The 23,409-nt window shown below is 57.9% G+C and overlaps 1 protein-coding gene across 2 annotated transcripts; it reads right to left on the bottom strand.

The window, feature by feature from the left end:
• Positions 1 to 442: 442 nt before the first annotated feature.
• On the bottom strand, positions 443 to 23,326 carry SPOCK2 (SPARC (osteonectin), cwcv and kazal like domains proteoglycan 2). 2 transcript variants are annotated; one of them, XM_032840859.1, is made up of 11 exons: positions 23,117 to 23,326; positions 10,500 to 10,508; positions 10,101 to 10,146; positions 9,746 to 9,860; positions 8,305 to 8,419; positions 6,581 to 6,695; positions 6,076 to 6,195; positions 5,386 to 5,604; positions 3,768 to 3,830; positions 2,275 to 2,412; positions 443 to 2,119 (listed from the first exon to the last, which is right to left on the bottom strand). In XM_032840859.1, exons 1-11 carry the CDS (start codon positions 23,303 to 23,305, stop codon positions 1,974 to 1,976), a joined length of 1,275 nt encoding a protein of 424 aa, XP_032696750.1. In that variant the 5' UTR covers positions 23,306 to 23,326; the 3' UTR covers positions 443 to 1,973. The 2 variants fall into 2 exon arrangements, with proteins under 2 accessions (XP_032696750.1, XP_032696756.1); XM_032840865.1 differs by lacking the exon at positions 10,500 to 10,508.
• Between the last annotated feature and the right edge of the window lie 83 nt (positions 23,327 to 23,409).

Below are 23,409 nucleotides of genomic sequence, written 5' to 3'. Positions count from 1 at the left end.
GAAGCCTCGGCTGGGGCAGAGAGAAGAGACAGACAGACTCCATTCCTAGTGAGAGCGGGAAGCATCGCGGCTGCTCAGAGAGCAAAGGGCAGTTCCCTGAACTGAGCCAGGGCCAGAGGGAGGAGGTGGGAGGGCAGAGAAGGGTGGGCGGCCAGGAGACGGGTTGTTGGGGGGTCTGGGACAGCGCGACGCCCTACCCTGTGCTGTTGTGCTGCGGGATGAGAAGCGGCTCATGGGGCTAGCTGCGGTTTCAATATTTTCCCCAGCACAGGACTGGGAAGATGTTGACTCCGGGGTGCAAAGAGGCAGACGGGGTGAGCTTCTTCCATAAGGTCCAGCAGGCTCAGCGGATGCTGCCGAAGCCAGGAAGGGACGACTGCTGGAACCCTGTCTGGGGACACTTGCCCCGGGCCCCCCTCCCCCCACCCCTCCTCACACCCCAGGCTCTCACACACATTCAAACATATACAGCCGCTCACAGACTCACACACAAACACACACGGCACTCGCCACGCACAGAAGGACAACAGAGGCCCAGGTCCAGGTTAGAAATTCTTTGCCCAAAGTGTTAAGGAATTTGCTTCAACAGGGAGAATGGGACAGATTAGGAAAGAAAACAAAAAGAAACTCAAAACAGGGAGCTCGGTCTCATTCACCCTGGCTCCCGCCTGGTAAGGACATCTGGGAGAACAGGATGTTTGGCCCCAGTCCTGTCCTGTCCCCTCTGACCTCACAACTCCCGGGCCCCTCCACTAGAGCAGCCTCGGGGCACCCTCCACTGGGTCAGAGAGAAGGTCCCGGCGCTGGCAGGGGAGGGGACGGAAATGGGCCTGGTGCTGCCCCCTGGAGGAGAGATGGAGAAAGGTCACGGGAAGTGGAGCTTTCCCCCGCTGCTGCTTCCCCACATCTTAAGGAAGGTCTGGATGGGAGAAGAGGTGGTTGCACATACACCGCCCCCCACCCCACCCCGGCTGACACCCAGCTTCTTCACCTGCAGCCCGATCCTCAGGCTTCCAAAGTGGACCTGGGGACAAGGGCAGTGCAGCAACCCCACACGGCCAGGCGGAACCCACCCGCGGCCTCCAAGAGAATAGTTCAGACCAGGCCCCCATCTGAGGCCCACAGGAAGGGGCCAGGCTGTTCAAGGGTCTGGCACTCAGGGCTACCCAGTCTCCGCTCCTGAGAGCTCCTGCCAGATAGGCAAAGGCAGACCCTTCCTTCCTCCTCCCTCTGCTCCGGCCCCTCCCCCAGCACCTCAGCTTCGGCCACACTCGCTCACACAGGCTTGGGTTAGGAGAGCAGAGTTTAGGGCTGGGAGTCTAGTGCTGGGGAGTCCGGCGCAGGGAAAGGGCTCACTGCTGTGGGTGTCCCAGCCCACGTCATCAGAAGCCGGTGGGGGTGTCCCAGCCACACTGGCCTGGCCCCAGGAGGACCTCAGCCAGCAGGCAGCTCCCTGCCTTTCCAACTCTCTGCAATGGAGACACCCAAGGGTGGGAGAGGGCAGGCAAGTGCAGGAGGAAGCAGCGCTGGTTGAGTCAAGAATAGCAATCAAGACAAGAAGCCCTGGTCAGGGCAACTCAAGGGTGTCAGGACAGGACCAGAGGGGGCTTGGGGGACATGGCAGGGGGCATTCATGTCATCAGTTTTGACCTTGTGGTGGGTGGATATGTGTGGATATGTGTACTTTGAAACCAACACTAAATGTAAAGCAAACACGGAGGTCTTTGGAGCAGTGTGGACCAAGGACACATTTGTCAGCGCATGCCACACTCACACACACTCACACGTCCTAGCCATACAGGTCTCACATGGGCCATGCACAGTCACACACCCAGTCGTCCCTGCTGGAGCCAGCGTCCTTCCAACGTATCTTCCGGATCCATGCGTAAGCTGCCTGCTTCTGTCCAGGTCTCTGCTGGCCCGTCTCCCCCGGCCATTGGCACCCTGGCCTGCCATGGCTCCCTGAGGGCCATCTACCAGATGTAGCCTCCGTCGTCCGCCTCGCCCGCCTCGCCCTCCTCCTCCTCAGCCTCCTCTCCTGCTTCCTCTGTCTCCTTCTCCTCCTCGTCCTCCCAGCCGACGCCACTCCCAAAGTCCCCTGAAAAGCCCACGATGTCATCTGCGAGGGGAACAAGCCGAGGGGCCGGTTAGGACCCCACTGGCCTCCTCGAATCACTGCCAGCAGGATCCACCACAAGCCAGGCCCCCCAGAAGCCCTCCCAGGGCAGGTCATGGGGTACCGGGATGGTGCCCGTGCTGCCGCCTGGCCCTTACCGCAGTCGGGGCTGCCATGCGTGCGAGTGCCCGTCAGCTCCAGGCCCAGCTGGTCCACACACCAGCAGTCACCGCTGCTCTGCTCACACTGTGTCTTCCGGTAGTAGCCGTCCTCGTCACAGCTCGGGATGAAGATTCCTGAACATGGCAGGACCCACCGGGTCAGAGCAGGCGCTGGGGTGTGAGCCCTTCAGAGATGTGTCCCCGGAGCCTGGGCCATGAGCAAGGGTCCAGACCCCACCGGAGCGCAGGCAGCCCAGATGCCCAGGGCGGCATGGTAGCATTTCTTCTGCCTCGACCGGCCTGAGCTGGAAAAACCTGCCTCCCTGATTGCACTGTGCTCAAAGCCCTGGCTCCTGCCGCCGCTCCTCGGACCTGGCTGTCCTCGGTCAGCAATGCCCAGGCTTCTCCTCTTGGCCTCAGGGCCCACCTGCGCTCCCTCAGACATGGGAACTATGACCCCTGTGTCCACCCAATAGACTCCTGAGCACGCCGACCCAGACAGAGGCTCTGCCCCTTCGGGGAGGCGGGTGACACACATTGAAACGACTATTCCAGGCACTACCGAACGGGCGCCCTGAGGTCCAGGGAATGTGCCCAGGGAACACAGACCCGAGAGGACGGCTTCCAGGGTGGAAAAGTGTGGCTTCCTGAGGAGCACTGCTGCCCATCCCCGAAGGCCCCTGGACTCTGGTCAACAAGGCTTTGTAGGGTGGTTCCAGCATTGGGTCCCATGCACGCTGGTCTTGTGGGCCCAGCAAGAGGCTGCTCTCTGCCTCTTGGCCCTCTGTCCCCTCAGCCACCATGATCCAGCCACATGGGCCCTTTCTTTCTGTTTGCCAAGAGCCTCCAGCTTTCTCCTGCCCTGGGCGGGCTCATCCTCATCTCTCAGGTCTCTCTTGGAACACCAGCTCCCCCAAGAGGCCTTCGCAGATGTGCAGGCTACCTTCTACCCACGGTGCTCTCCCTCAGCGCTATACCTACACAAGCCATCATGTGTTAGTTCTGGCTTTTTGGTGTGTCAACCCATGTGTTGTGTTTTCCCAAGTAGCCTGTGTGCCTTCTGAGACCAGGGACCAAGTCTGTCTTGCCCTGACCTGGGCCGTGTCTACTGTTCCCTCTGGGGTTGGCACCGGGTATTTGCTTGCAGATGTGAGCATCTGCTATGGAGGGGGCTCGCCTGAGTTTTGCATGCACCCCCCCACCGCCACCCCTGCCGGAGTGAGTTGAATGGAGGGTTCTAGGAACCTTCTGTTTTCCCATCCTCCCATTTCCCATTTCCCCCAATGGAGGGGCTACTTCGGAGACCCTGTCCCACCACGAGGATAAGAACAGGAGGGGAGTTCTCCTTCCTGTTTTCCTAGGACAGGGATTTCTCTGGGCTCAGCTCTCCCGTAAGGCCCAGAGACTGGAGCCTCTGGGCCTCCGGCAGACCCTGGGGCACCCCTCCCCTGCCTCCTCCAAGCCCAGCCCAGTCCAGCCAGCCCCCTCACCTGGCTTCTTCTTGGAAGCCTCTTGGATCTGGATGCGCTCCAGCTCCGCCAGGCAGGGAGGCTCTGTGTGGAGAGAAGCAGCCTCTGACGGGGGCCATCCCGTGGTGCTGGTAAGACTCACAGAGGGGTCCCCAAGCCTTGGCAACCTAGCAGTAGGCTTTGCAAGACACAAATACCCAGGCTTTGACTTGGGGAAGCCCCATGGTGGTAGTGGGGAGCATGGATCCCTCCAAGTTCCCAAAAACTGACATGGGGCTCTGCGAGATTAGAGGAGGAAAAAAAAAAAAAAAGCTCCAACCGGGGGAGGCCATTCCATGGCTGTGGCAGGGGCTGAGGTGCCCTGAGAAGCCCAGGGTCCCTGAGAATGTTGGGAACTCATGGGATAAGAATGCAGGATCCAGAAGAAGAGGCGGAGTGGATTCCCCAAGAGAGAGGCCCAAGGGGAAACATGAGACCAGAGGGAAGGTTAGAAAGAAGCTCAAAACTAGGGGCGCCTGGGTGGCTCAGTTGGTTAAGCGCCCAACTCTTGGTCTCAGCTCAGGGCTTGATCTCAGGGTCATGAGTTCAAGGCCCATGTTGGGCTCCATGTTGGGCATGTAGCCTACTTAAAAAAAAAATTTAAAAAAGCAGCCACCCAGATGTAGTTGCAGCCAAGTCTAATCGCTTGTCACCTTGAAAAGTCCCTAGCCCTTCCCAGCAAGAGGCCTGGCTGATGGTAAAATGAGGTCAGCCCCCAGCCTCCTGCCCAAGGAGGCTGCTGTACAGAATGGACAGAATGAGCTTCAGAGGCCTGGATGGTGAAAGTGCCAGAAGGCGGGGCAGGCGGGGTCCCTAAAACTGACCAAGATGCCACATGCTGGCAGATGGATTTGTGACTGACCCACGCTCTGCGCCCAGATTTTCTCTGGTCACCCTCACAGCAGGATGAAGAAACCAAACTTGAAGAGTCAGTGCCTTGCCCAGGGTCCCAAACCAGCCCGATACAGTGGAGCCCCAGTGGAAGGCTGGGCCTAGGCCGCGAACACCATAGTGCCTCCAACACACGCCAGCGGTGGGAACCAGGCAGGACGCTGGACGTGGAGCCACCAGGACCTCCCCTACCTCGGGGCGGACCTGTCAGCTGCCCCCCAGGGACTTCAGCTTCCCCACTGATGACAGTGGCCACCTGGCTGAGGTGATCTCTGAGCACACGCCCAGCTCTGGTTCAGGATATAGAAAGCTAGCAAACGATGTCCTATCTCTAAGGTTGACGAGCACAGATTTGGGGTAAATAATGTGAGACGTGCCCAGAAGAGGAATCATCGAGAAGCCAGTATAGCTTCAGCCGTAGAGCCCAGGAACCCTCTACAAGGCCCCAAGGGGCCCTAGAAATTTTACATTTGTAGTTTTTACTTTCCCAACATGCATATGCTTCAGAACCCACAAATCTGGATCGCTGAGGTGCTTGCCAAGGAACGGATTTAAAGTGCTGGCTTCCCCGGGCTCCAACAGATGAGGTGCTGGAGCGGGCAGGAAGCAGGTGGGCTGGGGGCGGGGGTGGGGGGGGTGCCGGGGAGGGGCGGGGCTGGTGAGGGGGAGTGCAGTGAGGGGTGGGGGACCAGCTGGGGGCTATACTCACTCTCCCTCCAGAAGCAGAAGCACCACTCAGCAGTGGAGACCCGGCCATCCTTGTAGGTATCGCAGGAATTGAAGAAAGGGCGGATGCAGACCTCGTACTTGTCCAGGTTGATGGCGGCCAACTCTGTCTGGTCCAGGAAGAGGTCAGCACTGGTATCCAGCTTGGAGAACATCCAGCCAATGGAGTCCTTGCAGCTGGCCCCCAGGCTCTTGTCCAGCCCTGGGGAGAAGGCCAGGTTTAGGCGTGCTCAAGGTAAACCACTCCATCCATCTGTCCACCCATCCCTCCACCTCTCCATCTGTTCAGGGTCAGGGTCAGGGCAGCTCAGAACATAACCATGGGAGTGAGAAACTCAAGAACCGCTGAAAGGCGGTCCATCTGCCTCCACACAGGACTACACTTAAGCTATTCAAAACCCTGTTTGGAAAGCCCTTCGGGGAAGATAATTTCTTGCCTTCTCTTGGCTACCCATTTTAGGCTTTAAGCTCCTTCCACCCACTTCTAGAAGTTCTTCCAATAGCTAACCCAAACCCCTCCTGTCTAGTTGAAGCCTCCTTCTCCTTGTTCTGGGTTTATACCCTTTTCGAGGCTGAGAGTCTGGCAGGAGGGAACACCAGGCAGGCTGACCCAGGGCACTCCTGTTTCCCCATCGCCCTCCCCCATCCCAGGCAGAGCAAGTAGCTTCTGTACCACCAGCCAGGTTGGCCCCACTGCCGGCCGAGCCATTTTGCTTGGCGTTCTCATGAAGGAGCTGGAACCAGTCCCGCAGCCGGTCCCCCAGGTCAGCCAGGTCTTGACCTGTGCAGGTCTCTACAGTCGGAAGAATGGGGAAAAAGGGGCGCGGGTGAAGGTAGGTCGAAGCACAGCATGGCCTCAGCTTGGGATGCCGTCCCACAGGCCAGACGCCAGGCAGTGGTCAAGAGGCAAGGGGAGTGAGAAATTAAAGTCCCCACCCACTGTCTCCCATCTTCCTGCCCCCTCAGTCCCTAGCCCTCAGACCACACATGGTGTACCCCCTATACCTGAGGTGCATCCCCTCCAACCCCACAGGTCCTCAGGCTTGTCCCCGTTTTTCCATCTCCCTTCTGGCTCTGTGAACCTCTCTCAGCACCCCAGAGCCCTGAAGGAGGTGCCCCAGGAGATGCTGGCAGGGAGGCCTCCCCCGACCCAGCTGGAGCCCAGGGCTCCGCATTACCTGGCTTGCCGTCGGTGGTGGAGGGGGAGGCCTGCTCTGTGGGGCAGGGGCAGGGGCCCTCGCATCGCACAGTCAGCTGCTTGCTGCTCAGGCAGGCCTGCTGCTCCAGCTTGCACTGCATGAGAAGAAAGGTCGGGTTGTGTGACTGGGGGGTGCTCACAGATGGGGAACTGGGGTACTTCGAGCCCACCAGGCAGCCACATCTGACAGGAGGGACAGCAGCCACCAACAGCCTGGGGGGCTAGCCCTCCTGGTCCCCCTGGGTGTGCCAAAGGTACATAGCATTGAGGGGGGACAGCAGAGCTGGAAAGGGGTTCCCAGGGATTCAGGGGCTCCCACGAACCCTGGTCTGCCCATTTAGCTGCCCATTGCCCCCCACCCCAGTCCTGGCCCTCTGGCCCAACCTCCTTCTTACCACAGTCCCTCGGCCCCCAGGGAACTGGCGGCCAGCCCCTCCCTCAGTGGTCTTTTCACAGTAAACTCCGATGGGCCTCACCCAGCTCTCTGGATAACAGCCACTGGCTCTCTGCTCACATGGGCTCATTCCCCTGCCTTTACTGAAAACCCTCAGCCACAGCTATTTGCTGAAGGCAGCCTGGGAGAGGGTCTCACCCACTCCCCACCCTTTGAGTGTTTTTCCTGGTCTCGTATGGTTCATCCCCATGGGATGACAGCAAATGAGAAGGGGTCGTACTGTTTCATAGTATCTCCCTTGGCTCCTGGCTGCTCGGCAGAGAACACGGAAACTCAGAGAGGCCCGGTGACTTGCCCAAGGCCACAGGCCTGGGATAGAAGCCAGATCTCCTGAGGAGCCCTACGTCCCCACAGAACAGCTCCGTGACCCCCAGAACACAGCTTCCTGCCCAGATCTCACTCCGCCCTGGGCTGTGTGACAGCACTTTTCTCCCCCTCCCTCTCCCTCCTGCCTCCCCAGTACAGCTTCTGCCCTCAGCCTCTGGCACAGTCTCTCTCCTCTTCCAGTGACCTCACCCCTTCCCCAAGCCTGTGACTCTGTGACTCATCAATCTGCATGTCGCCCCAAAAGTGTCCCTAAGCCCTAGAACCCAACCCCAGCAGACAGTGTCCTCCAAAAACCAAGCAACTCCCAACTCCTGGTCGCTAGCAGAAGTCTTCACAATTAGCACCTGCATTTCTGTGGTCCTTTGGAGTTTATAAAATGCTTTCACAAATGTCTCCTTTAACCTTCTTAAGAATCCTATCCGATAAGGCTTCACTCCCCACAGCCACCATTCCCTCTCACATGGCTGTCTCCTGGAGGGTTATTTTCTCCTGCACCAAAATGCCTGGTGCTGGCTGGTGAACACCATCCCCTCGGGGTGGAAATCTCCCTGCAGAAAGCTCCAGCCATCACCCCCCACCCCCGACAACTGGGTGACACGGCTCCTGCCTTCCAGAGCCCTAGGTACTTTCTTGAGGATCTTACCTCACTTACTCTGACTCCCAGTTCCCTGCACACCTGCACCCACGTCAGGCCAGAAGCCGGGTCTGGCTCCTACTCTTATGGAGCCCAAGCCTGGGGCTCAGGTGTCCCTTCTGGCCGGCCACACCACATGCACTGACTGAGGACACCAGGCCCTGGGTCAGCATTGGGAGACCCCAGGGGACCCTGGTTGCATTGTCCTCTCTGCTCCCCGTGGCTTCGGGTGTCAAGCCAGTCCCCTGCCAGCCTTGCCCGCCCCCCACCTGGGGCCAGAACTCCTCACCACCGAGCTGTAAGTGTGGCCATCGGAGCCGCAGACTGAGGCCAGCGGGGCCATGTGACAGGGCTTGCAGACGGTATCTTTGTTTCCAGAGAGCTTCAGGGCAGGCTGCTTGATCCTATAGGACAGAGATGGGGAGGGCATGGAGTGGCGCAAAAATGAGAGAGGGACACCCAAAGGGAAGAAGGTTCAAGAGACTGATTCCAAGAGGAAGCTGGCCCCAGTGATCACAGCACCTGCAGCCTCCTCCCTACCTCTGCCCACCCTCCCCACCAGCCCCAGCCAGACCCTCCTCCGGCCCCTAAGGGCGCATGGCCCAGCTAGGCAGGGTGAGGAACAGGTAGCTCGGTAGCTCGCCCTTTCCTGTGGTTACTGAGCCCACCAGGGCCTTCAGGCAGCAACTCCAGGTCTGACTGCCAGATTTAAAAAGGAGTTGCACCTCGCATAAAGGGTCACACCAAATCAGAGGTTGCAAACTGACAGCCCATGGGCCACATCTGGCCTGGAGACTCATTTTGTTTGGCCGCCAAAGGTGTTTGTCTTTGAGTCATTCACCAACATTTACAAAATGGAAGAGTTCACATGGAAACATGGATTCCTAGAGAGAGGGGAGGGAGATGGGACCTTTGCCCAGAGATGTTGGATGCTGGCAGGTCTTGTCCTTGGGATGGAGCTAATACCTTTCCCTCCTCTGCAAGCCTCAGAAGCTAGAACCTTAAATATTTTATTAAGTTGTGACATGTCGGAGCCAGAAACAATCTCAGACTATCTGGGCCAACCTATTTGTCTTATGGATATGGACACCAAGTCCCAGAGAGGAGAGATGCATTTCCCTGAGTCCCACACCGCTTGGTGACAGATCTCCTAGAGTGTGGGGGTCTTAGAACATGTCTACAGATTCTTTGACACTCCTCCCTTCGAAAGATGGAGTGTACTTTCCTTCCCCTAGAGACTCGCTCCTAACAAAGAGAAGGGGCAGAAGTAACAACGTATGATTTCTGAGACTAGATCATAAGTGACACTGTGGCTTCCTCCTTGTTCTCTCTCTCCTTTGGCTGCCTCACCGAGGGGAGGTCAGCTCCCATGTTGTAAGGACACTCAAGCCTCCCTATGGAGAGAGATCTCTGTGACCAGAACCAACAGCTACGTGAGTGGGCTTGGAAGTGGATCCTCCAGCCCCAATCCAGCTTTCAGATGATGCGGCCCCACTCAGCACCTTGACTGTAACCTCGTGGCAAACCCTAGCCAGAATCATCCAACAGAACCACTTCTATATTCCTGACCCTCGGAAACTGTGGGAGATAATACATTTGTTGCCTTAAGCACAAGGTTTGGGGGCAGGTTGTTTTGCAATAGATAGCTGCCACAGAGGAGACGATCAGGCAAGCCCTCAATGTTTAAGCAACACCCCCAGAATCTCCCCCGAACTCCCCAGGCCCCTCACCTATGCTCCAGCTTCTTGCGGCTGATGCACATGGCCCGCTGGTAGCCCTGGGCGATGCACACCTTGTGACGGCTGCACTTCACCTTCTGGCAGGGGTCCTTGGTGGTGTCCAGGGCTGCCAGGACACAGGTCACCCGGAAATCAGTGCCAACAAGCCCAGGAACCCCCAGCCCCCACCTGTGAGTTCCTCTCTGTAGTAGGCCTGAGGGCCAGAGCTCCTCAGCAAAAAAGCCCCACTCCCATTAGGGTCTGGCTCCCACAAAGCCCCCAAGGCCATGGCTGGCATGTGCCCTTGGTGGGTCTCAAGTGCTCACGGGTGTCAGTCCTATTGTCTCCCCTGGGAGGGACACGTTACCTTCATCTCCTTGCTGATTGTCCTCCCAGCTCTTGATGTAGTCATCCTAAGAAAGGACAGAGGGGCAAGAAAGAAGGGAAGGGCTAAGGTTCACATCCTAGAGCCAAGGCTCAACTCCAGGGCTAACATGCTAACCGCCATCACCCCAATGGCTGCTCAGATGATCCCTGGTCCCCTGGGCTTTGCCAGCTGCCTCCCCCAGAACTCTATCCCCCTAAGCTCTTATCCAGAATCCCTTCCAGCCTCTCCCATGTGTTCCTTACTCCTCCATCCCATGCTGGGTGCTGCAGGGAAGAAGTCAGGGAGAGGGCAGAGAGAGAGGAGAGGAGGGTGGGGTGTGGGGTTGCACAGAGACCATACACAATGGACCCCCCCCGCCCCGCCCCAGGAAGTACTCACCTCCACCTCCTGGGGATCAGGACGCAGTGGAACAGGCCATGGGAAATGGAGCAGGAGGAGAGAAGGAGAGATGGGGATTTTAGTGGGATGCTCAGCCTCAGCCCATGTGGTCCCAGCACTCTGTAGGCCTCATGATGTGACCAGAGGCACTGGGCAATTCTCTTTGATTGCTCAGGTTCTCTAAGCTCGATGGCCTCCCACTGGAGGACAGGATTCCTGTATCTTCACTACTGGGAGCTCAAGGCCTGGGCCCACTCAGGGCTGGCTTTAGGAGCGCTGGAGGTGAGGCCCCATCTCTCCATTGCCCTGGCCTGACCATTAGGACAGATGTCTAAAGGACCCAGGGAACAGTGATTGTCACACCTTTGCCTTAAGGGTCCCAGAAATGCCACTCTCTCCCTCTGCCAGGGTCCTTCCCCCTGTAAGTGGGGCGAGGGGCAGGGGCTCGCTTCCACTGCACAGGGACAGTTTTTCACTTGAGGTCTGACTTTCCTGTAGGGATTCGATGGTGCCCTGAGAGAAAGGGGGACCACTGTCCCTCCCAGTGTCGATGGTTTCCTCAGTTACCACGGTCCGGCTGCAAATCCTCACATTCAGAGGATCCTGAGAAAGCCCTCTGAGATCATCTGGCCCAGCCCCCTGTTGGTGCGGGACAGGCCAGACGGGTCAGAGACAAGAGGTGACCCATCCCGGGTCCCAGCATCTCAGAACCCGGGTTTCCTGACGCCTAGTACAGACCTCTCTTCTGGCTCCAGCACACAGTCTCCAAGACCTGAGGTGTCTGGAGACAGCTCCTCACCCTGCTCTGGCCACAGGGACCTCCCCAGGGCCCACCACCATACTGTGGCCGGAGGCAGAGCATCTCACACCCAGCCTTGCTCCCTCTGGTTTCCCCACTAGCCCTCATGGGGCAGAGGCGGCTGCCAACAACCAGCGTAGAGCTCCCAGGGCTCTCCAGGTGGAAGATGCGTCAGGCGGGCCGGGAGACGGCTTCTTGGGACTGCAGCCTGGACGCGCCAAGGACCCAGCAGCTGGCCTCCCCTGCATGGGACTCTGGAAGCCGGGGGTCAAGGGCCACAAGGAGCCACGTGCAGCCGCGCCCTTCATCCTGAGTCGCACCCATCCAACGAGCATGGGATGGGAGGCAGAGGCCACACTGTGGGGTGGGGGTGGCAAGGGGCCAGCACCCGTCCGGCTTGGAGAAGAGGGCCCAGGGCTCCTGCAGCAGAGGGCTCCCACATGGGCACAGCCACAAGCATAAGGGAGGATGTCCAGCAGCGCTCTGAAAGCCCAGGGCTCCCCTGGAAGTTGACAAGCATCAGAGGAACAGGCAGGGACAAGGGCCTTTGTCAACACGGCCTCCTGGGCAAAGGCCGAGAAAGGGCCAAGGCCAAGCAGGCCGTGGGCATCGTACCCGGGCAGATCATGCCATGGCCACGGCTGTACCTGCATGTGCTTTCCTGAGAGCCCTGAGTGCACACACACCCGCCCACGGGCACACATCCTAGAGCACGCATGCGTGCAGCGGTACAAGTCCCGTCTGTGAGCACGTGTACACAGGCCCACGTGGTGAGGAACCGTGCACACTGGGTGTGCGTAGGAAACAAGGACATTTCAAGGCAGCTCGCCCAATGCCAGATGGGTTTTATCCAGAAATGAGGTTAACTAGGCCCACTTCTGTGAGCAGCCCCCAGTTTTCACACTTGGGCGCCAAGGCCCTCCCTCAGGCTTGGCCTTCTTGTCTCTTCCACACAGAGAGAGAAGGCAAGAGGCAGGGCTGGGGAGGCAGAGAAGGTCAGACAGAGCAGCAGACCTCTCCCCATGAAGGGCTCGAGGCACCTGCTCTGCTCTCTCTGTCTTGCTTTCGTCTGTGTTTCTGTGTATCTCCTTGTCCACCTCCTCTTTCTCTGTCTCCTAACCCTACACTTTGCCCATGCCTGCCCCCCACCCCCTGGCCTCGACATGTCCAAGCAGCTCACTCTCAGGGGAGTGGGAACAGCCAGCCAGAGAGGGAGATGAGGGAAAGAGAGGGCCTGGGGCCACACAGTGCCCACACTCCCCTTACCAACAGACCTTGACCTTCGGGCACTCAGCACCTATCTCCTGAAACTTCTTGGAGCTTAAAGGTGTTGTCCTCAGGGTGACTCAGGTCCAGAAAACACTCCCCTAATAAAAGCTATTATAGCAGAAGACGAGACCAAGGACTCTGGGTGGAGGAGCAGGAAACAGTCAGGGAGAGGCCTCATGAGGAGCCCCTGCCTGTGGAAAAGGGAGAGTTCCCCGCTCCCTGCCCTGGGGAGGGCAGAGACCAGTGGGGTAAGAAGAGAACCTGTCTGAGGTGGCCCTCGGAGAAGGGTGACGGGGTCCTGCGGGCAGCATGGGGGCAGAGCCCAGGGCCACACTTAGGGGCTCCTGGGGTCGGGTATGGGCAGGCACCATCTATAAGCTGAAAAGGAGTTCGTTGGCAAGTGTGAGTCATGCCCTCCAATGCGGTGGCATCCACTTAGGCACCCAAGCAAGCTTATCAGCAGTTGTGACAAATGGTCCCATAAAGGCACAAGGGTCTTGTCAGGAACCAGGAGGCCTGGTTCTGTCCTGGCTCTGCTACCCAGCGATCACATCTTCCCCTGAGAAACAAGGATTCGGAAGAGCCCAGGTCCAGTGCTCTGGAGGGAGGGCCAGGCCAGAAGGAAGTCGGTCCTAGGCTGAGATCAGCATTTCTGGGCAAAGAAAGAGCACATCTGGTTTACCGGGTGGGGAGGGCTCTGTACCCAGAGACGGCTCTCAGCCTGGCTCCCTCCGCATCCTCGGGCTTGCGAGCCCTCCCCTGTGCCATATGGGTCTCAGCAATGGCTGCCCATTAGAACCACCCGTCCTGCCTGTTGCCCAGAGTCACTGGAGCCCAGGGGAACTGGGCAAGGGGCAGAGCTGGCAGGGCTCCCACGGGGACAGAGCCGCTCTCAGGGGCAGCGTCCTGCCAGCTCCGCATCTTCCGTCTAAAATGCTCTCCTCATCTCCTCTGGCACCATCCCCTCTACCATAGGGCCTCGGGGAGGAAAAAGAGCAGCTACTCCCTCCCTCTCACACAAAGCAGATGCTCAGCGTGCGAGGCACAGGCTGACTCATTGGAACCCAGGCTCCCGGCCTTCTCCCCTGGAATGCTCATCACAGCACTGTCTCCAAGTTGACAAGAGCAAGGTGAAGGCTGTCCTTATCATCCCCACATCCTGTCCACCCCACCCGGCTCTCCCCAACCAGCCCTCCCCCAACAAGCCATTCCCCACCCCCCACCACCACCTTGTCAGCACAGGCATCAGTCGCTGTGGCGTCCCTGGAGGTCTCTCAGATTGGTCAGTTGTCCTCCTCTACACCAGCTGCAGCTGCAAGGATCCTTCCAGACACAATCCTGGCCACAGCTCTCCCTCCTTAAAACTCTTCACTGAATATGCTTTGCTCTCATTTTGTAAAAAATCTTAAAGGTTAGGAGGTATAAAGGATTCGTACCAAGATGTTACTGGTGATTTCCTCTGGGGAACAGGAATACAGAGAGTTTTGACATCTTTCTGCCTTTTTCCAAGTCTCCAAACTTTTAAACAATGTGAACATGTTTTATTTTCTATCCTTTTTTTTTTTTTAAAGATTTTATTTATTTATTTGACAGACAGAGAGCACAAGTAGGCAGAGAGGCAGGGTGGGGTGGTGGGGTGGAGGGAAGCAGGCTCCCTGCTGAGCAGAGAGCCTGATGCTGGGCTCAATCCCAAGACCCTGAGATCATGACCTGAGCCAAAGGCAGAGGCTTTAACCCACTGAGCCACCCAGGCGCCCCTATTTTCTACCCTCTTCATTTTTAAATTTTTAAAAAGATTTTAAGTAAGCTCTAGGCCTAACGTGGGGTTTGAACTCACAACCCCAAGATTGAGAGTCACATGCTTTAGTGACCAAGCTGGCCACGTTTCCCAGTGAAGAGGTTTTACTTTCTGAGGAAGGGGAAAAACTACAACAAATATTATATTTAAATAACATCCCTGGGGCACCTGGGTGGCTCTGTTGGTTAAGCATCTGCCTTCGGCTCAGGTCATGATCCCGGGGTCCTGGGATCCAGTCTGCATGGGGCTCCCTGCTCCGCAGGGAGCCTGCTTCGCCCTCTGTCTACTGCTCCTTCTGTTGTGCTCCCTCTCTGTCTCTCTCTGTCAAATAAATAAAATTCGGGGGGGAAAAATAAACCCTGTCACCTACAGAAGAAAGTCTGTCTTCTCCCAATCTGTTCCTGGCTATGCCAGCCCCATGACCTTCCAGGGGAGGCTTCGGCGTGGCCAGACCCCAGCACAGCCTTCTTTTCATGGGGGATGCGTGTCTGTACCCCGCTCCAGGGCTTCTGTTCATCTTTCGAACCCCCCGCTCAGGCATCATCTCCCCTAGCTCAGCCCCAAGCGCAGCTTCCCTTCAGGCCGATTGTCCCGGTTACACCATGCAATGCTGTTGCTTCTGCCCTATTTGAGATGGCCACTTCCTGGAGGGCAGACACCCTATAAAATTCATCCATCTATGCCCAGCACTTAACCCATAGTAAAAACACTGCTAATAACAGCTAACATCTTTTCAGCAATTACCACGTGGCCCACACTGTGCAGACCACTTTATATTCATGGGCTTGGGTACTCTTTACAACAACTCTAAAAGAAAATTACTATTGTTATCCCCATTTCTCAGATGATAACACGGAGGCTTGGAGACGCGAAGCAACATACGCAGGATCACATGTCAGTTGCACAGCAGAAGAGTACTGGTACCGCCAGAATTGTGGTTCCAGAATCTGGGTCCCTAACCTGCACTTCGTGCTGCTCCATAAACCCATAAACTTCAGCGGATGAGGAAAGTCCCAGGCTGGGGGCTGGACCTGGAGGTCCGATCCAGCTCAGGGGTGGTTCCGCCCACCCCACCAGCTCTGCTGCAAACCCTGGGCAGGGAGTCCTGGAGCCCTCGGAGGAGCTGAGACACCTGGACACCGCCTTCTGCAGGCGCTTCCCAGAAACCCCTTCCTAAGCCCCTGGTTGGGCTGGTTTGGAGCTCACCCATCTCCTGCTTTGATCTCTGCGGCTCAGCGCGGTTGCCATGGAGACGGGGCCCACTGTGCCAAGCTGGGGGAGAGATGGTGGTAAGTGCGCAGGCCTAGCTGGGCTGAGGGGGCACATGCTGGGTGTTTCCAAGTGCTGTTTACTTCCTGTCATTTTAATTAGCACCCAAATCACCCGCTCACTTCACAGCTTGAATTAACCCCATCTCTCCCAGGCTCTCCATCTGCTGAGGAGGACGGATGCTGCGGTGACTGTGGCCAAGGAAGAGCTCCCCACAAGGCCCCAAATGCTTGGACTAAGAGCCCCTGGGCATATCTCCACCTGCCTCTCTGCATCACAGTGTGATGGGGAGACTGACCCCCTGACATGGAATCAGGGCACAGGGTACCCTTTTGGCTTTGCCTCTGACTGCCGGCGAGACTGTAGGCTCCAATAGTGCCCTCGCCGGACCCCACTTTCTCGTCTGTGAAACGGGATGACTCCCTTGCCTTCCTCCCGGAGCTGTGGAGCGACCTAGGGCAATGTCTCAAAGGACTCGATGAGCTGTGAAGCTCTAGACTTTCAAAAGCCATGAAACGGGACCACCGAAGCCTGGGTTCTTGGGCACACACGGTGGGAGCCCAGGGGACGGGGTGGGCCAGAACTGCTTTGGGGGCTCATGGTAACATCAAGGGCCTCCAAGATAGACTTCTGACGTTGTCACCAAATGAGACAGAGGCACACCAACAGGACCAGACGTTCGTCGTGAGACTTTAAATTAAGCGCAACTTTTGTAACCCTGTTATGGCATTGCTTCATTTTTTACTAGATCAAGAACCTCTAAAAATGGAAGTGGGCCAGGCCTCTCTCAACCTCTGAAAGGCCCTACACTCGGCATTATTTTCGCCTCATCTCAGGCGAGGGAGCCTCTGTTGGAGCCCAGGCCCCTGAAGAAGGCCCAGGAGCGGGGGCCCTTGTGGCTGGGGCCTCTCCCGTCCCTCCCTGCAAACAGCCAGAGGAGCACCGAGTGGGGTGCCCAGAAAGGAATGAGGAGAGGCCGAGCGGAGGCCATCTAGCCTCCTTCTCAGCTGAGGACTGACACCTCTGTCACACGCCCAGGCACAAGCCATCTTGAGAAGGCAGTGGCTACCGTGTGGAGGGTGTGAAAACAGGGGCAGTCATTAAATATTTGTCCCCCTCCCAGAGGGAGTGGCAGAGGCTGTGTGTTAGGCCTGCACAAACAGAAGGAGACAGGCATCTGGAAGACTCTTGGGCTCCACCCCCACCCCTTGGAGGAATTTCCTTGGAGGGTGAAAATGTGCTTACCCCTCCTCCCAGCATGTCAGGGGCTCCACCTGGCCTCAGGTATGCAAGCAGCAATGCCCCCGCTCCTTGGGCTTGACCTCTCCACCACTGGGGCGTCTCAGCCATTCCCTCCCCGCCACACACACTCTCTCCTTGGGTTTCTGGTTCTAGGCAGCAGCCCCAGGAGGCCATAAAGGGCAGAGAACAGGGGAGGGATAAAAAGGAGATAAGACCTGAAATTCTATTGTGACTTGCCTTGGGACCTTGTTTTCCCTTTTGGAACATGAGTGAGGCAGGATTTAAAGGCCAGAGATCTCTGTGGAAACACAGGCGTGGCTTGTCCTTTCAACTGAGTGAAGCCTTGACCTCTTTTCTGATGTCAGGGAAGGGAGCTGGAGGGACAGGATGCCCTGCCTTGGGGAATCCATTCTCCACCTGTGGGAGTCCAGTGCTTACCTGTTCTCAGCCCTGATAGGTAGGTGACTGTACTGCTCTACAGGCATATTGAGAATGGGTGGGAGGCAGACACAGGGGCGGAAGGACAGCAAGGGGACAACCTTCCTACAAAAGATGTCACTCACTCTTATCCTACAAATGAATCACTGGAGAATCAGGGTGCCAGGGTTCTAGTTTGACTGTCTCCACCTTCTGGAGTCCAGAAAGAGGAAGAGATCTCCCCAGATCCCAGGATGAGTTAGTTGAGATCCTTTCTGGCACATTCCATAATGCATATGTGTATACTGAGCCCTTGCAGTGTGCACACACAGCCCGACCCGAGGACGGGATGGTACGGTGCACAGGTAGTCTAACCCCAGGTCCTGCCCTCAGGGGCTTAACCACGGGAGGAATGGCATAAGCACACGTTAAAATACCAGTCGGAGCCCTCTTTGGATACAAGTGAAAGTGTAAGCGAGGCCACAAGGCAGCACCGACATGCACCAAATGACTCTCTGACCAACGGGAACTCCCGGATGGGGCTCTACCTGCCAATGACTGTTGGCTGAGCCCTTAGGAGCTGAGAGGCTGTCCCGTTTCCAGAACCACATCACCCTCCCTCCCGCAGCTGGGCCTGGGTCCACCCACCAACTGGAGCTGCCCTGATGGATCCACACCCCCGGGGCGGCGGGGAGGAACCTGCTATACCTGCAGGGACGCCCACACAGGGTAGGAGGACTCTGTCCCAGTGCTTGCCCCAAGATGCCACTAGGCCCCAGTCCTCAGCGTCCCCTGTCTCTGGCTAATGCATGCCCTACGCTGGTTTGGTCACAGATATTTCCTTAGGAGCAAAGAGAAACCCTTTCCCTGCACCCAAAGACGGGGCTGCCAGCTGGTAGAAGGGTTGGGGGTGAAGGGCTGTTGGCTGCCTCTAGGGCCATCTTCCTGGAGTCAAGGAATGTCAAGGGCTCTGCAGAGGCTTCTGTGTCGGCAGCCCATGAAGCCCATGGGAAAATCAAGGGCCAGAAACGTGAAGTGGCTCTCACAAGGTCACACTGCGAGGTCTGTCCTCTCACGAGGAGGACAAGCTGAGTGTTCCCCCAGGGCCTCTGGGGCATGGGGTAGGATAGAGCTCTGGCTGTCTTCCAGACAGCCTCTGACATTCTGGAGAAGGAGAGGGGGTGGCGTTGACCGTCCACCCTCTTCAGCGTGCCTGGAAGGTGAGAGGACCATACTACAGCCTCTCCAGGTAAAGAGTGCTCTTCTCTCCCTCTCTTCCCAAAGGCTGGAGTCCTGCTGGGTGTTCAAGGGTCCCTCGCCAGGCCGATATGGCTCTGGGAGATGCCAGCCCCCCCCTCCGCCCCCAGCTGGGAGAGGATTCAAAATCAGAATGGAGGAGGCCAGGCAAGGACTCACCCTCCCATCCCAAACCCGAGTTATGGAATCCATTCTGACCCAGTTTGGGGTTCTTCTCACGCACCCACACTTGTTCACAAACATCTGTGCCACTCATTCCCACACTTGCATTGGTTTAGGTGTGCAGAATGGGGAGAGGGAAGGGATGGTGAGAAGGGACCCCTTTGTGGCTAAAACTTGTTACTGGCTTGCCTGGCGATCCTAAAAATCTGATACTCAGGAGTAGCCAGCGGGCATTACTTCCCCAGGCCAGCCCCCAGGGTCAAGGTGAAGCTCCTCACACCGCGGAGGTGCTCAGATCTGCAAGGAAGGAGTTAACACACATCAACGTCTTTCTTGTGGAGACTGAGGCGTGGTGTGGGCTAGCCCCAGAGATGAGCGTTCCTCCGGGAGCTTTCTGGGGGGCTTGAGGCTGGGGAGTCCCACCTGAAATGGATGCCCTCCAACCCTGTGACAAAACACCTCCATGCTGACGCACGGGTTTTGGTCTCCTTGCCCGCCGGAGACGTAGTGTGACGTACTTGGCGTCACATGGCTGGCCAGTGGCAGAGCCCAAACCCGCACCCAGGCCTTCCAGCTCCCAGGCCAGAGGTCTCCCAGCACAGCGCGTTCCTGCCTCTCCTGGGTAGAGAGCTGCCTCTGGGGTGTCGCTAGGTCCAGGGAGGAGGGGAGCAGGAGGTGGCTGGCTGCCGAAGACCCTGAGAGCTTCGGCCCCCGTTTCTAGGAGATTCCGCTCCAGGCCCAGGGCAACCTGGAGGCACATAGGGCACAAGCTGAGGCTGACTTTGTTCTTCAAGGTAGACTCCTCCTTCCCATGTGTCCCTAAGGGTTAGGCCTTGAGCTCCCTGAAAAGCACAGTTGAACCGGAAGACCTGGGTTCAAATCCCAGCTCGGCCACTTTCTAGCTATTTGACCCTGCTGTACGTTACTTAACTTCTCTGCGCCTTTGTTTCTTCAACCATAGAATGCATGGGTCACGAAATGACAAAGACGGTGGTAGAGGGGCACGAGAGATGATGCAAGGACCGGCAGCTGGAAGCCAGCGCGCACTACAATCGGTGGTTCGACAGACAGTAACTGTGTGCCTGCTGGGGGCCAGGCACCGTGCTAGACGCCCGTCAATCTCATGAGAGCTTAATGGAAGTGGGGCACAAAGTAGGGAAGAATTAAGAAGAAAAAGAACATTCCGTGCCGCTTCGCCCGGCTCTCGGGTTCTGCCCGGAAGAATGCTGTGTAACGGGCTTGGCTCCTCTCACGGTGCGTCCGCATCTCCAAGGCCCGGATGCTCTGAAGACTACAGGGAAGTTCCACCTGGTTCTGCTGGGAGGGAAGCTGGAGATAACAGGGCTGGGAAGCAGGCCTCCCAAAGGCCCAGGCCTGCCCAGGGGAGGGCACAGCTAGATCCCAACCTCCCCCTCTCCTCTGGCATGAAGCTCTCCTCCCTGGCAGCGAGGCACTGGGCATTAGAGGAAATCTACCCCAGCCCTGGACGGGGGGATTACTCCGGGGGTAAACCCTGCCCCTATAATCCTAGTGCTCAGAGAAAGAACGCTAAACTCAACTCCCCCTTACCCAGCTCAGAGCAGTTCCGTGTTAGAGCACCTGCCCATGCTTTCTTCCTCTTCTTCGTCCTCCTGACCTCTTCCACATCGTGCCCTCAATCTCCCCTGCCCCTCGATTCAGTCAGCACCATTTAATGAGACACGCCCCTCACCTACAATACTGACTCCTCCATCCTATGCCCTAAGAAGATTCCACCCCTCTCGCTTATCTCTTCTGTTCAGGCAAACTGGGGGGCTGCGTCATTTTGTGGTTATGAATAACGTGCTGGTACGACCTGGTAATGCCTTAGACATCCAAAAGAACATCCATCTTGCCTTTGAGGCTTCAGGAAGCATATTTTCCAGAAAGCTAGCCTGATGAGATGTATATAAAGCCCTATGCTACTGGGCCCAACTAGAGGGCCTTCGGGCTTTAGAGTAGGAAGTGGGGCATCTATTAACAGAGGAGGGCTGAGAAGTGTCTGGGGTATTGGCAGAGTCCCTGTGGACAGCATGAGTGCTGCACAACTCCAGGGGGCGCCCTCACATTGTGGGCGCTCTAGGATTGTGCAATGCAGGGGCTCTGAGCCCACAGCTCCTGCCCTTCTGCAGAAGCTGCCAACGGGTCCCCAGAGCCAGAACCCCCTGCCCAGCCTTCCCTGGCCTCCTCCTCTCCCTGATCCTGTCTTCCCCCAGCCAACGCTACCTTAAATGGGGTTTTAGAGGACATTTTCCCTAAAAAAGCCTAAGGCCGCCCATCTTAATACGTGCCCTAAAGCTTTCCATGAATCCTAGGGTGTCCGGCCCTGCAGAATTTATAATCCAGTGCCTTTCTTCTGGTAAGCATGAGAGGAAGGAGGAAATGATTGGCACCAATACAGGGAGACAGGTGGGCAGCCCTGGGTCGGGGGTTAAGCAGTCAAGTCATTTAGCCTCACCCACAGTGTTGGCTACTGGAAGCAGGTGGAGGAAGAGAGATGGGGAGGCATCTTTATTTTTAAACCTTTACGTTCTGATAAGCATTTCTTTTCCCCCTGACCTTCACCAGTCTTGCTTCGGAAGATCAAACCGCCAGCGAGTCAGAGGGAGGCCTGGACCGGTGACACATAGATTGGGGATGGACCAGCCTGCAGCTGCCCCCTCGCTGCTATGGCCAGGCTGCTTCCCAGGCAGTGGCAGGAGGCTGCAGCTAATCTGTGCTGGGCCTGCAGGGGCCTCGGAAAAGGTCTTGCTGGGACTCCTGCCTCCCTTGGTTGGACCAGCTGTGCCTCCTCTGGGACCCAGGCCCCTCTGCCCCAGATGACCTGGCTGCATACGATGCTCTCTGATGACTTACAACCTACTGGTTAGACTTTGAAGAGAAACTGTCACTTGTCTCACGGTAACAAAAAGATCCATATCTCTGCCTTTTTACATCATTTGGCTGGATAGTGTATGAAGTATGTGTGTTTTAAACGCATTTCTAAGGAACTTCTGGATGCCCACAATTTAAAAGAAGATGAGAGAGGTCACAGTGTGGCCAGCGTTGTGCCTGGTGGGTCTGATGAGGGACCTTGGCAAGTGAAAAGTGAGGCCTGGGGTCGTATTAGAGGCTTTCTGGGAGCTGGCAGGCATCTGAGAGCACTAGGTGGCCAGGACCAGCATTCTTCTCCCCTGGTGCATCCGCATCCGGGCCCATCCTCCACCTTACACCCGGCCCCCTTCTCTGGGTTCCAGCCACGCCCTCTGCCACCGGCACCCCCCACCCGCCCCTCCCCCGCTCAGCTCCTACTTCCCCCCTTCTGGGAACACAGTCTCCGGTTTCCCCTCTGATCTACAGGTGCTCGTAAACAAAGTGCTGCAGCAATGCCGGCTAGTCCGCAGCCTCCTCCCCAACCCCCACCAGGCTAAGTTCGGCCCAAGGTTAAACCAGGGATCGGGCAGGCGTCCCCGAAGGGACCCCAGACCCAGCTCCTCGGCTCTCGCCTCTGCTCTTCAAGACCACCGGATGCAGAGTGTTTCCTCCGCATGGGAGTCCCTCCCTTCTCTGGGCCCGGCTTCCCCACAAAAGGCTGGTCCTGGAAAACCAGCCTCCGTGAGCTCACGCCACTCTGCATGGGGACCCCAGACCTGGCTCTGGTGGCCACCCGGAGGTGGCCTCGGCTATTTTCACTGCCGTCGCCCGCCCCCAATCATGGACACGCCTTTCACCATGTCGCCTAATGAAGATTGCTAGGACACCGACCCCCAACCCCAATCCAAAGTCCCAGCCCAGGGCTCTGTCCCCTTCTGTCCTCCCTCCCCCAAAGCCCAAGGTGGGAATAGAGGGCACTCGCGCAAGACGATGCTACCTACCCGCCGCCGGCCGCACCCAGACCTGCCCCTTCTGCAGTGCCCCGTATGTAGCGCCTGCAGCATCCACACGGCTGGGGGCAGGCCTGGGGGCCTCTTTTTTTTCCACCAAAAAAGGAGGGGAGCCGGTCGGGGGTCCAGCCGCAGCCAGGGCTCCCACCTCTCCCGCCCTGTACCCCCCGCCTTGCATCCCGCGCCCGTCTCCGCGCCCAACCTGCAGTGGAGACCGTGTCTGGCGCACGAGCCCCGGGAGCAACTCCTTGCCCGGGACTCGCCCGGGGCGGTTGTGGGGCTTGGGGTCCCGGGCCGGGGGCGCGTGATGGGGGAGGGGGATCTCGGGGAGGGGGCGTCGAGCTGGGCCGGCGACGGCTGGCGGGAGGGTGGGTACGCGTTGTTTACTCTCGGTGCAGTCAGCCGGCTGGGCTGCGGAGCCGGTGGCTGCGACGTGCCGCCGCCGCTCCCGGCGCTTGGGGGTCCGCTCCGAGCCTTCCTCCCCAAACCCGCGCCCCCGGCCCTCGCGGCCCTGCAGACTCACGTCTCGAAAGCGGTTCCAGTGCTTGATCTTGCCGCTATACTGCGAGATGGACGACAGCCATTGCTCGTCCTCCATGAAATTGCCGGGGGTCTCGCCCTCCTTGAGCCCTTTGGCGTCGCCTTCGGCCAGGGCGGCCGCGGCGAGGAGCAGCAGCGGCAGCACCAGCCGCCCGCAGCCCGGGGTGCGCATCGTGGTCAGGGTCCGACCTGGGGGAAGGGGGGTCTTGACTTCTGCAGTATTTTAATGTCCTTCTTTCCACCCCGCGGTTGGCGAAGCAAACGCTGTAGTCTTCC

This window comes from Lontra canadensis, unplaced genomic scaffold, assembly GCF_010015895.1.
Source record: "Lontra canadensis isolate GAN:19392208 unplaced genomic scaffold, GSC_riverotter_1.0 scaffold3, whole genome shotgun sequence".
In the NCBI taxonomy this organism is placed as follows: Eukaryota; Metazoa; Chordata; class Mammalia; order Carnivora; family Mustelidae; genus Lontra; species Lontra canadensis.
The sequence above is the reverse complement of the archived record's forward strand: the minus strand, read 5'-3'. Positions and strand labels throughout refer to the sequence as shown.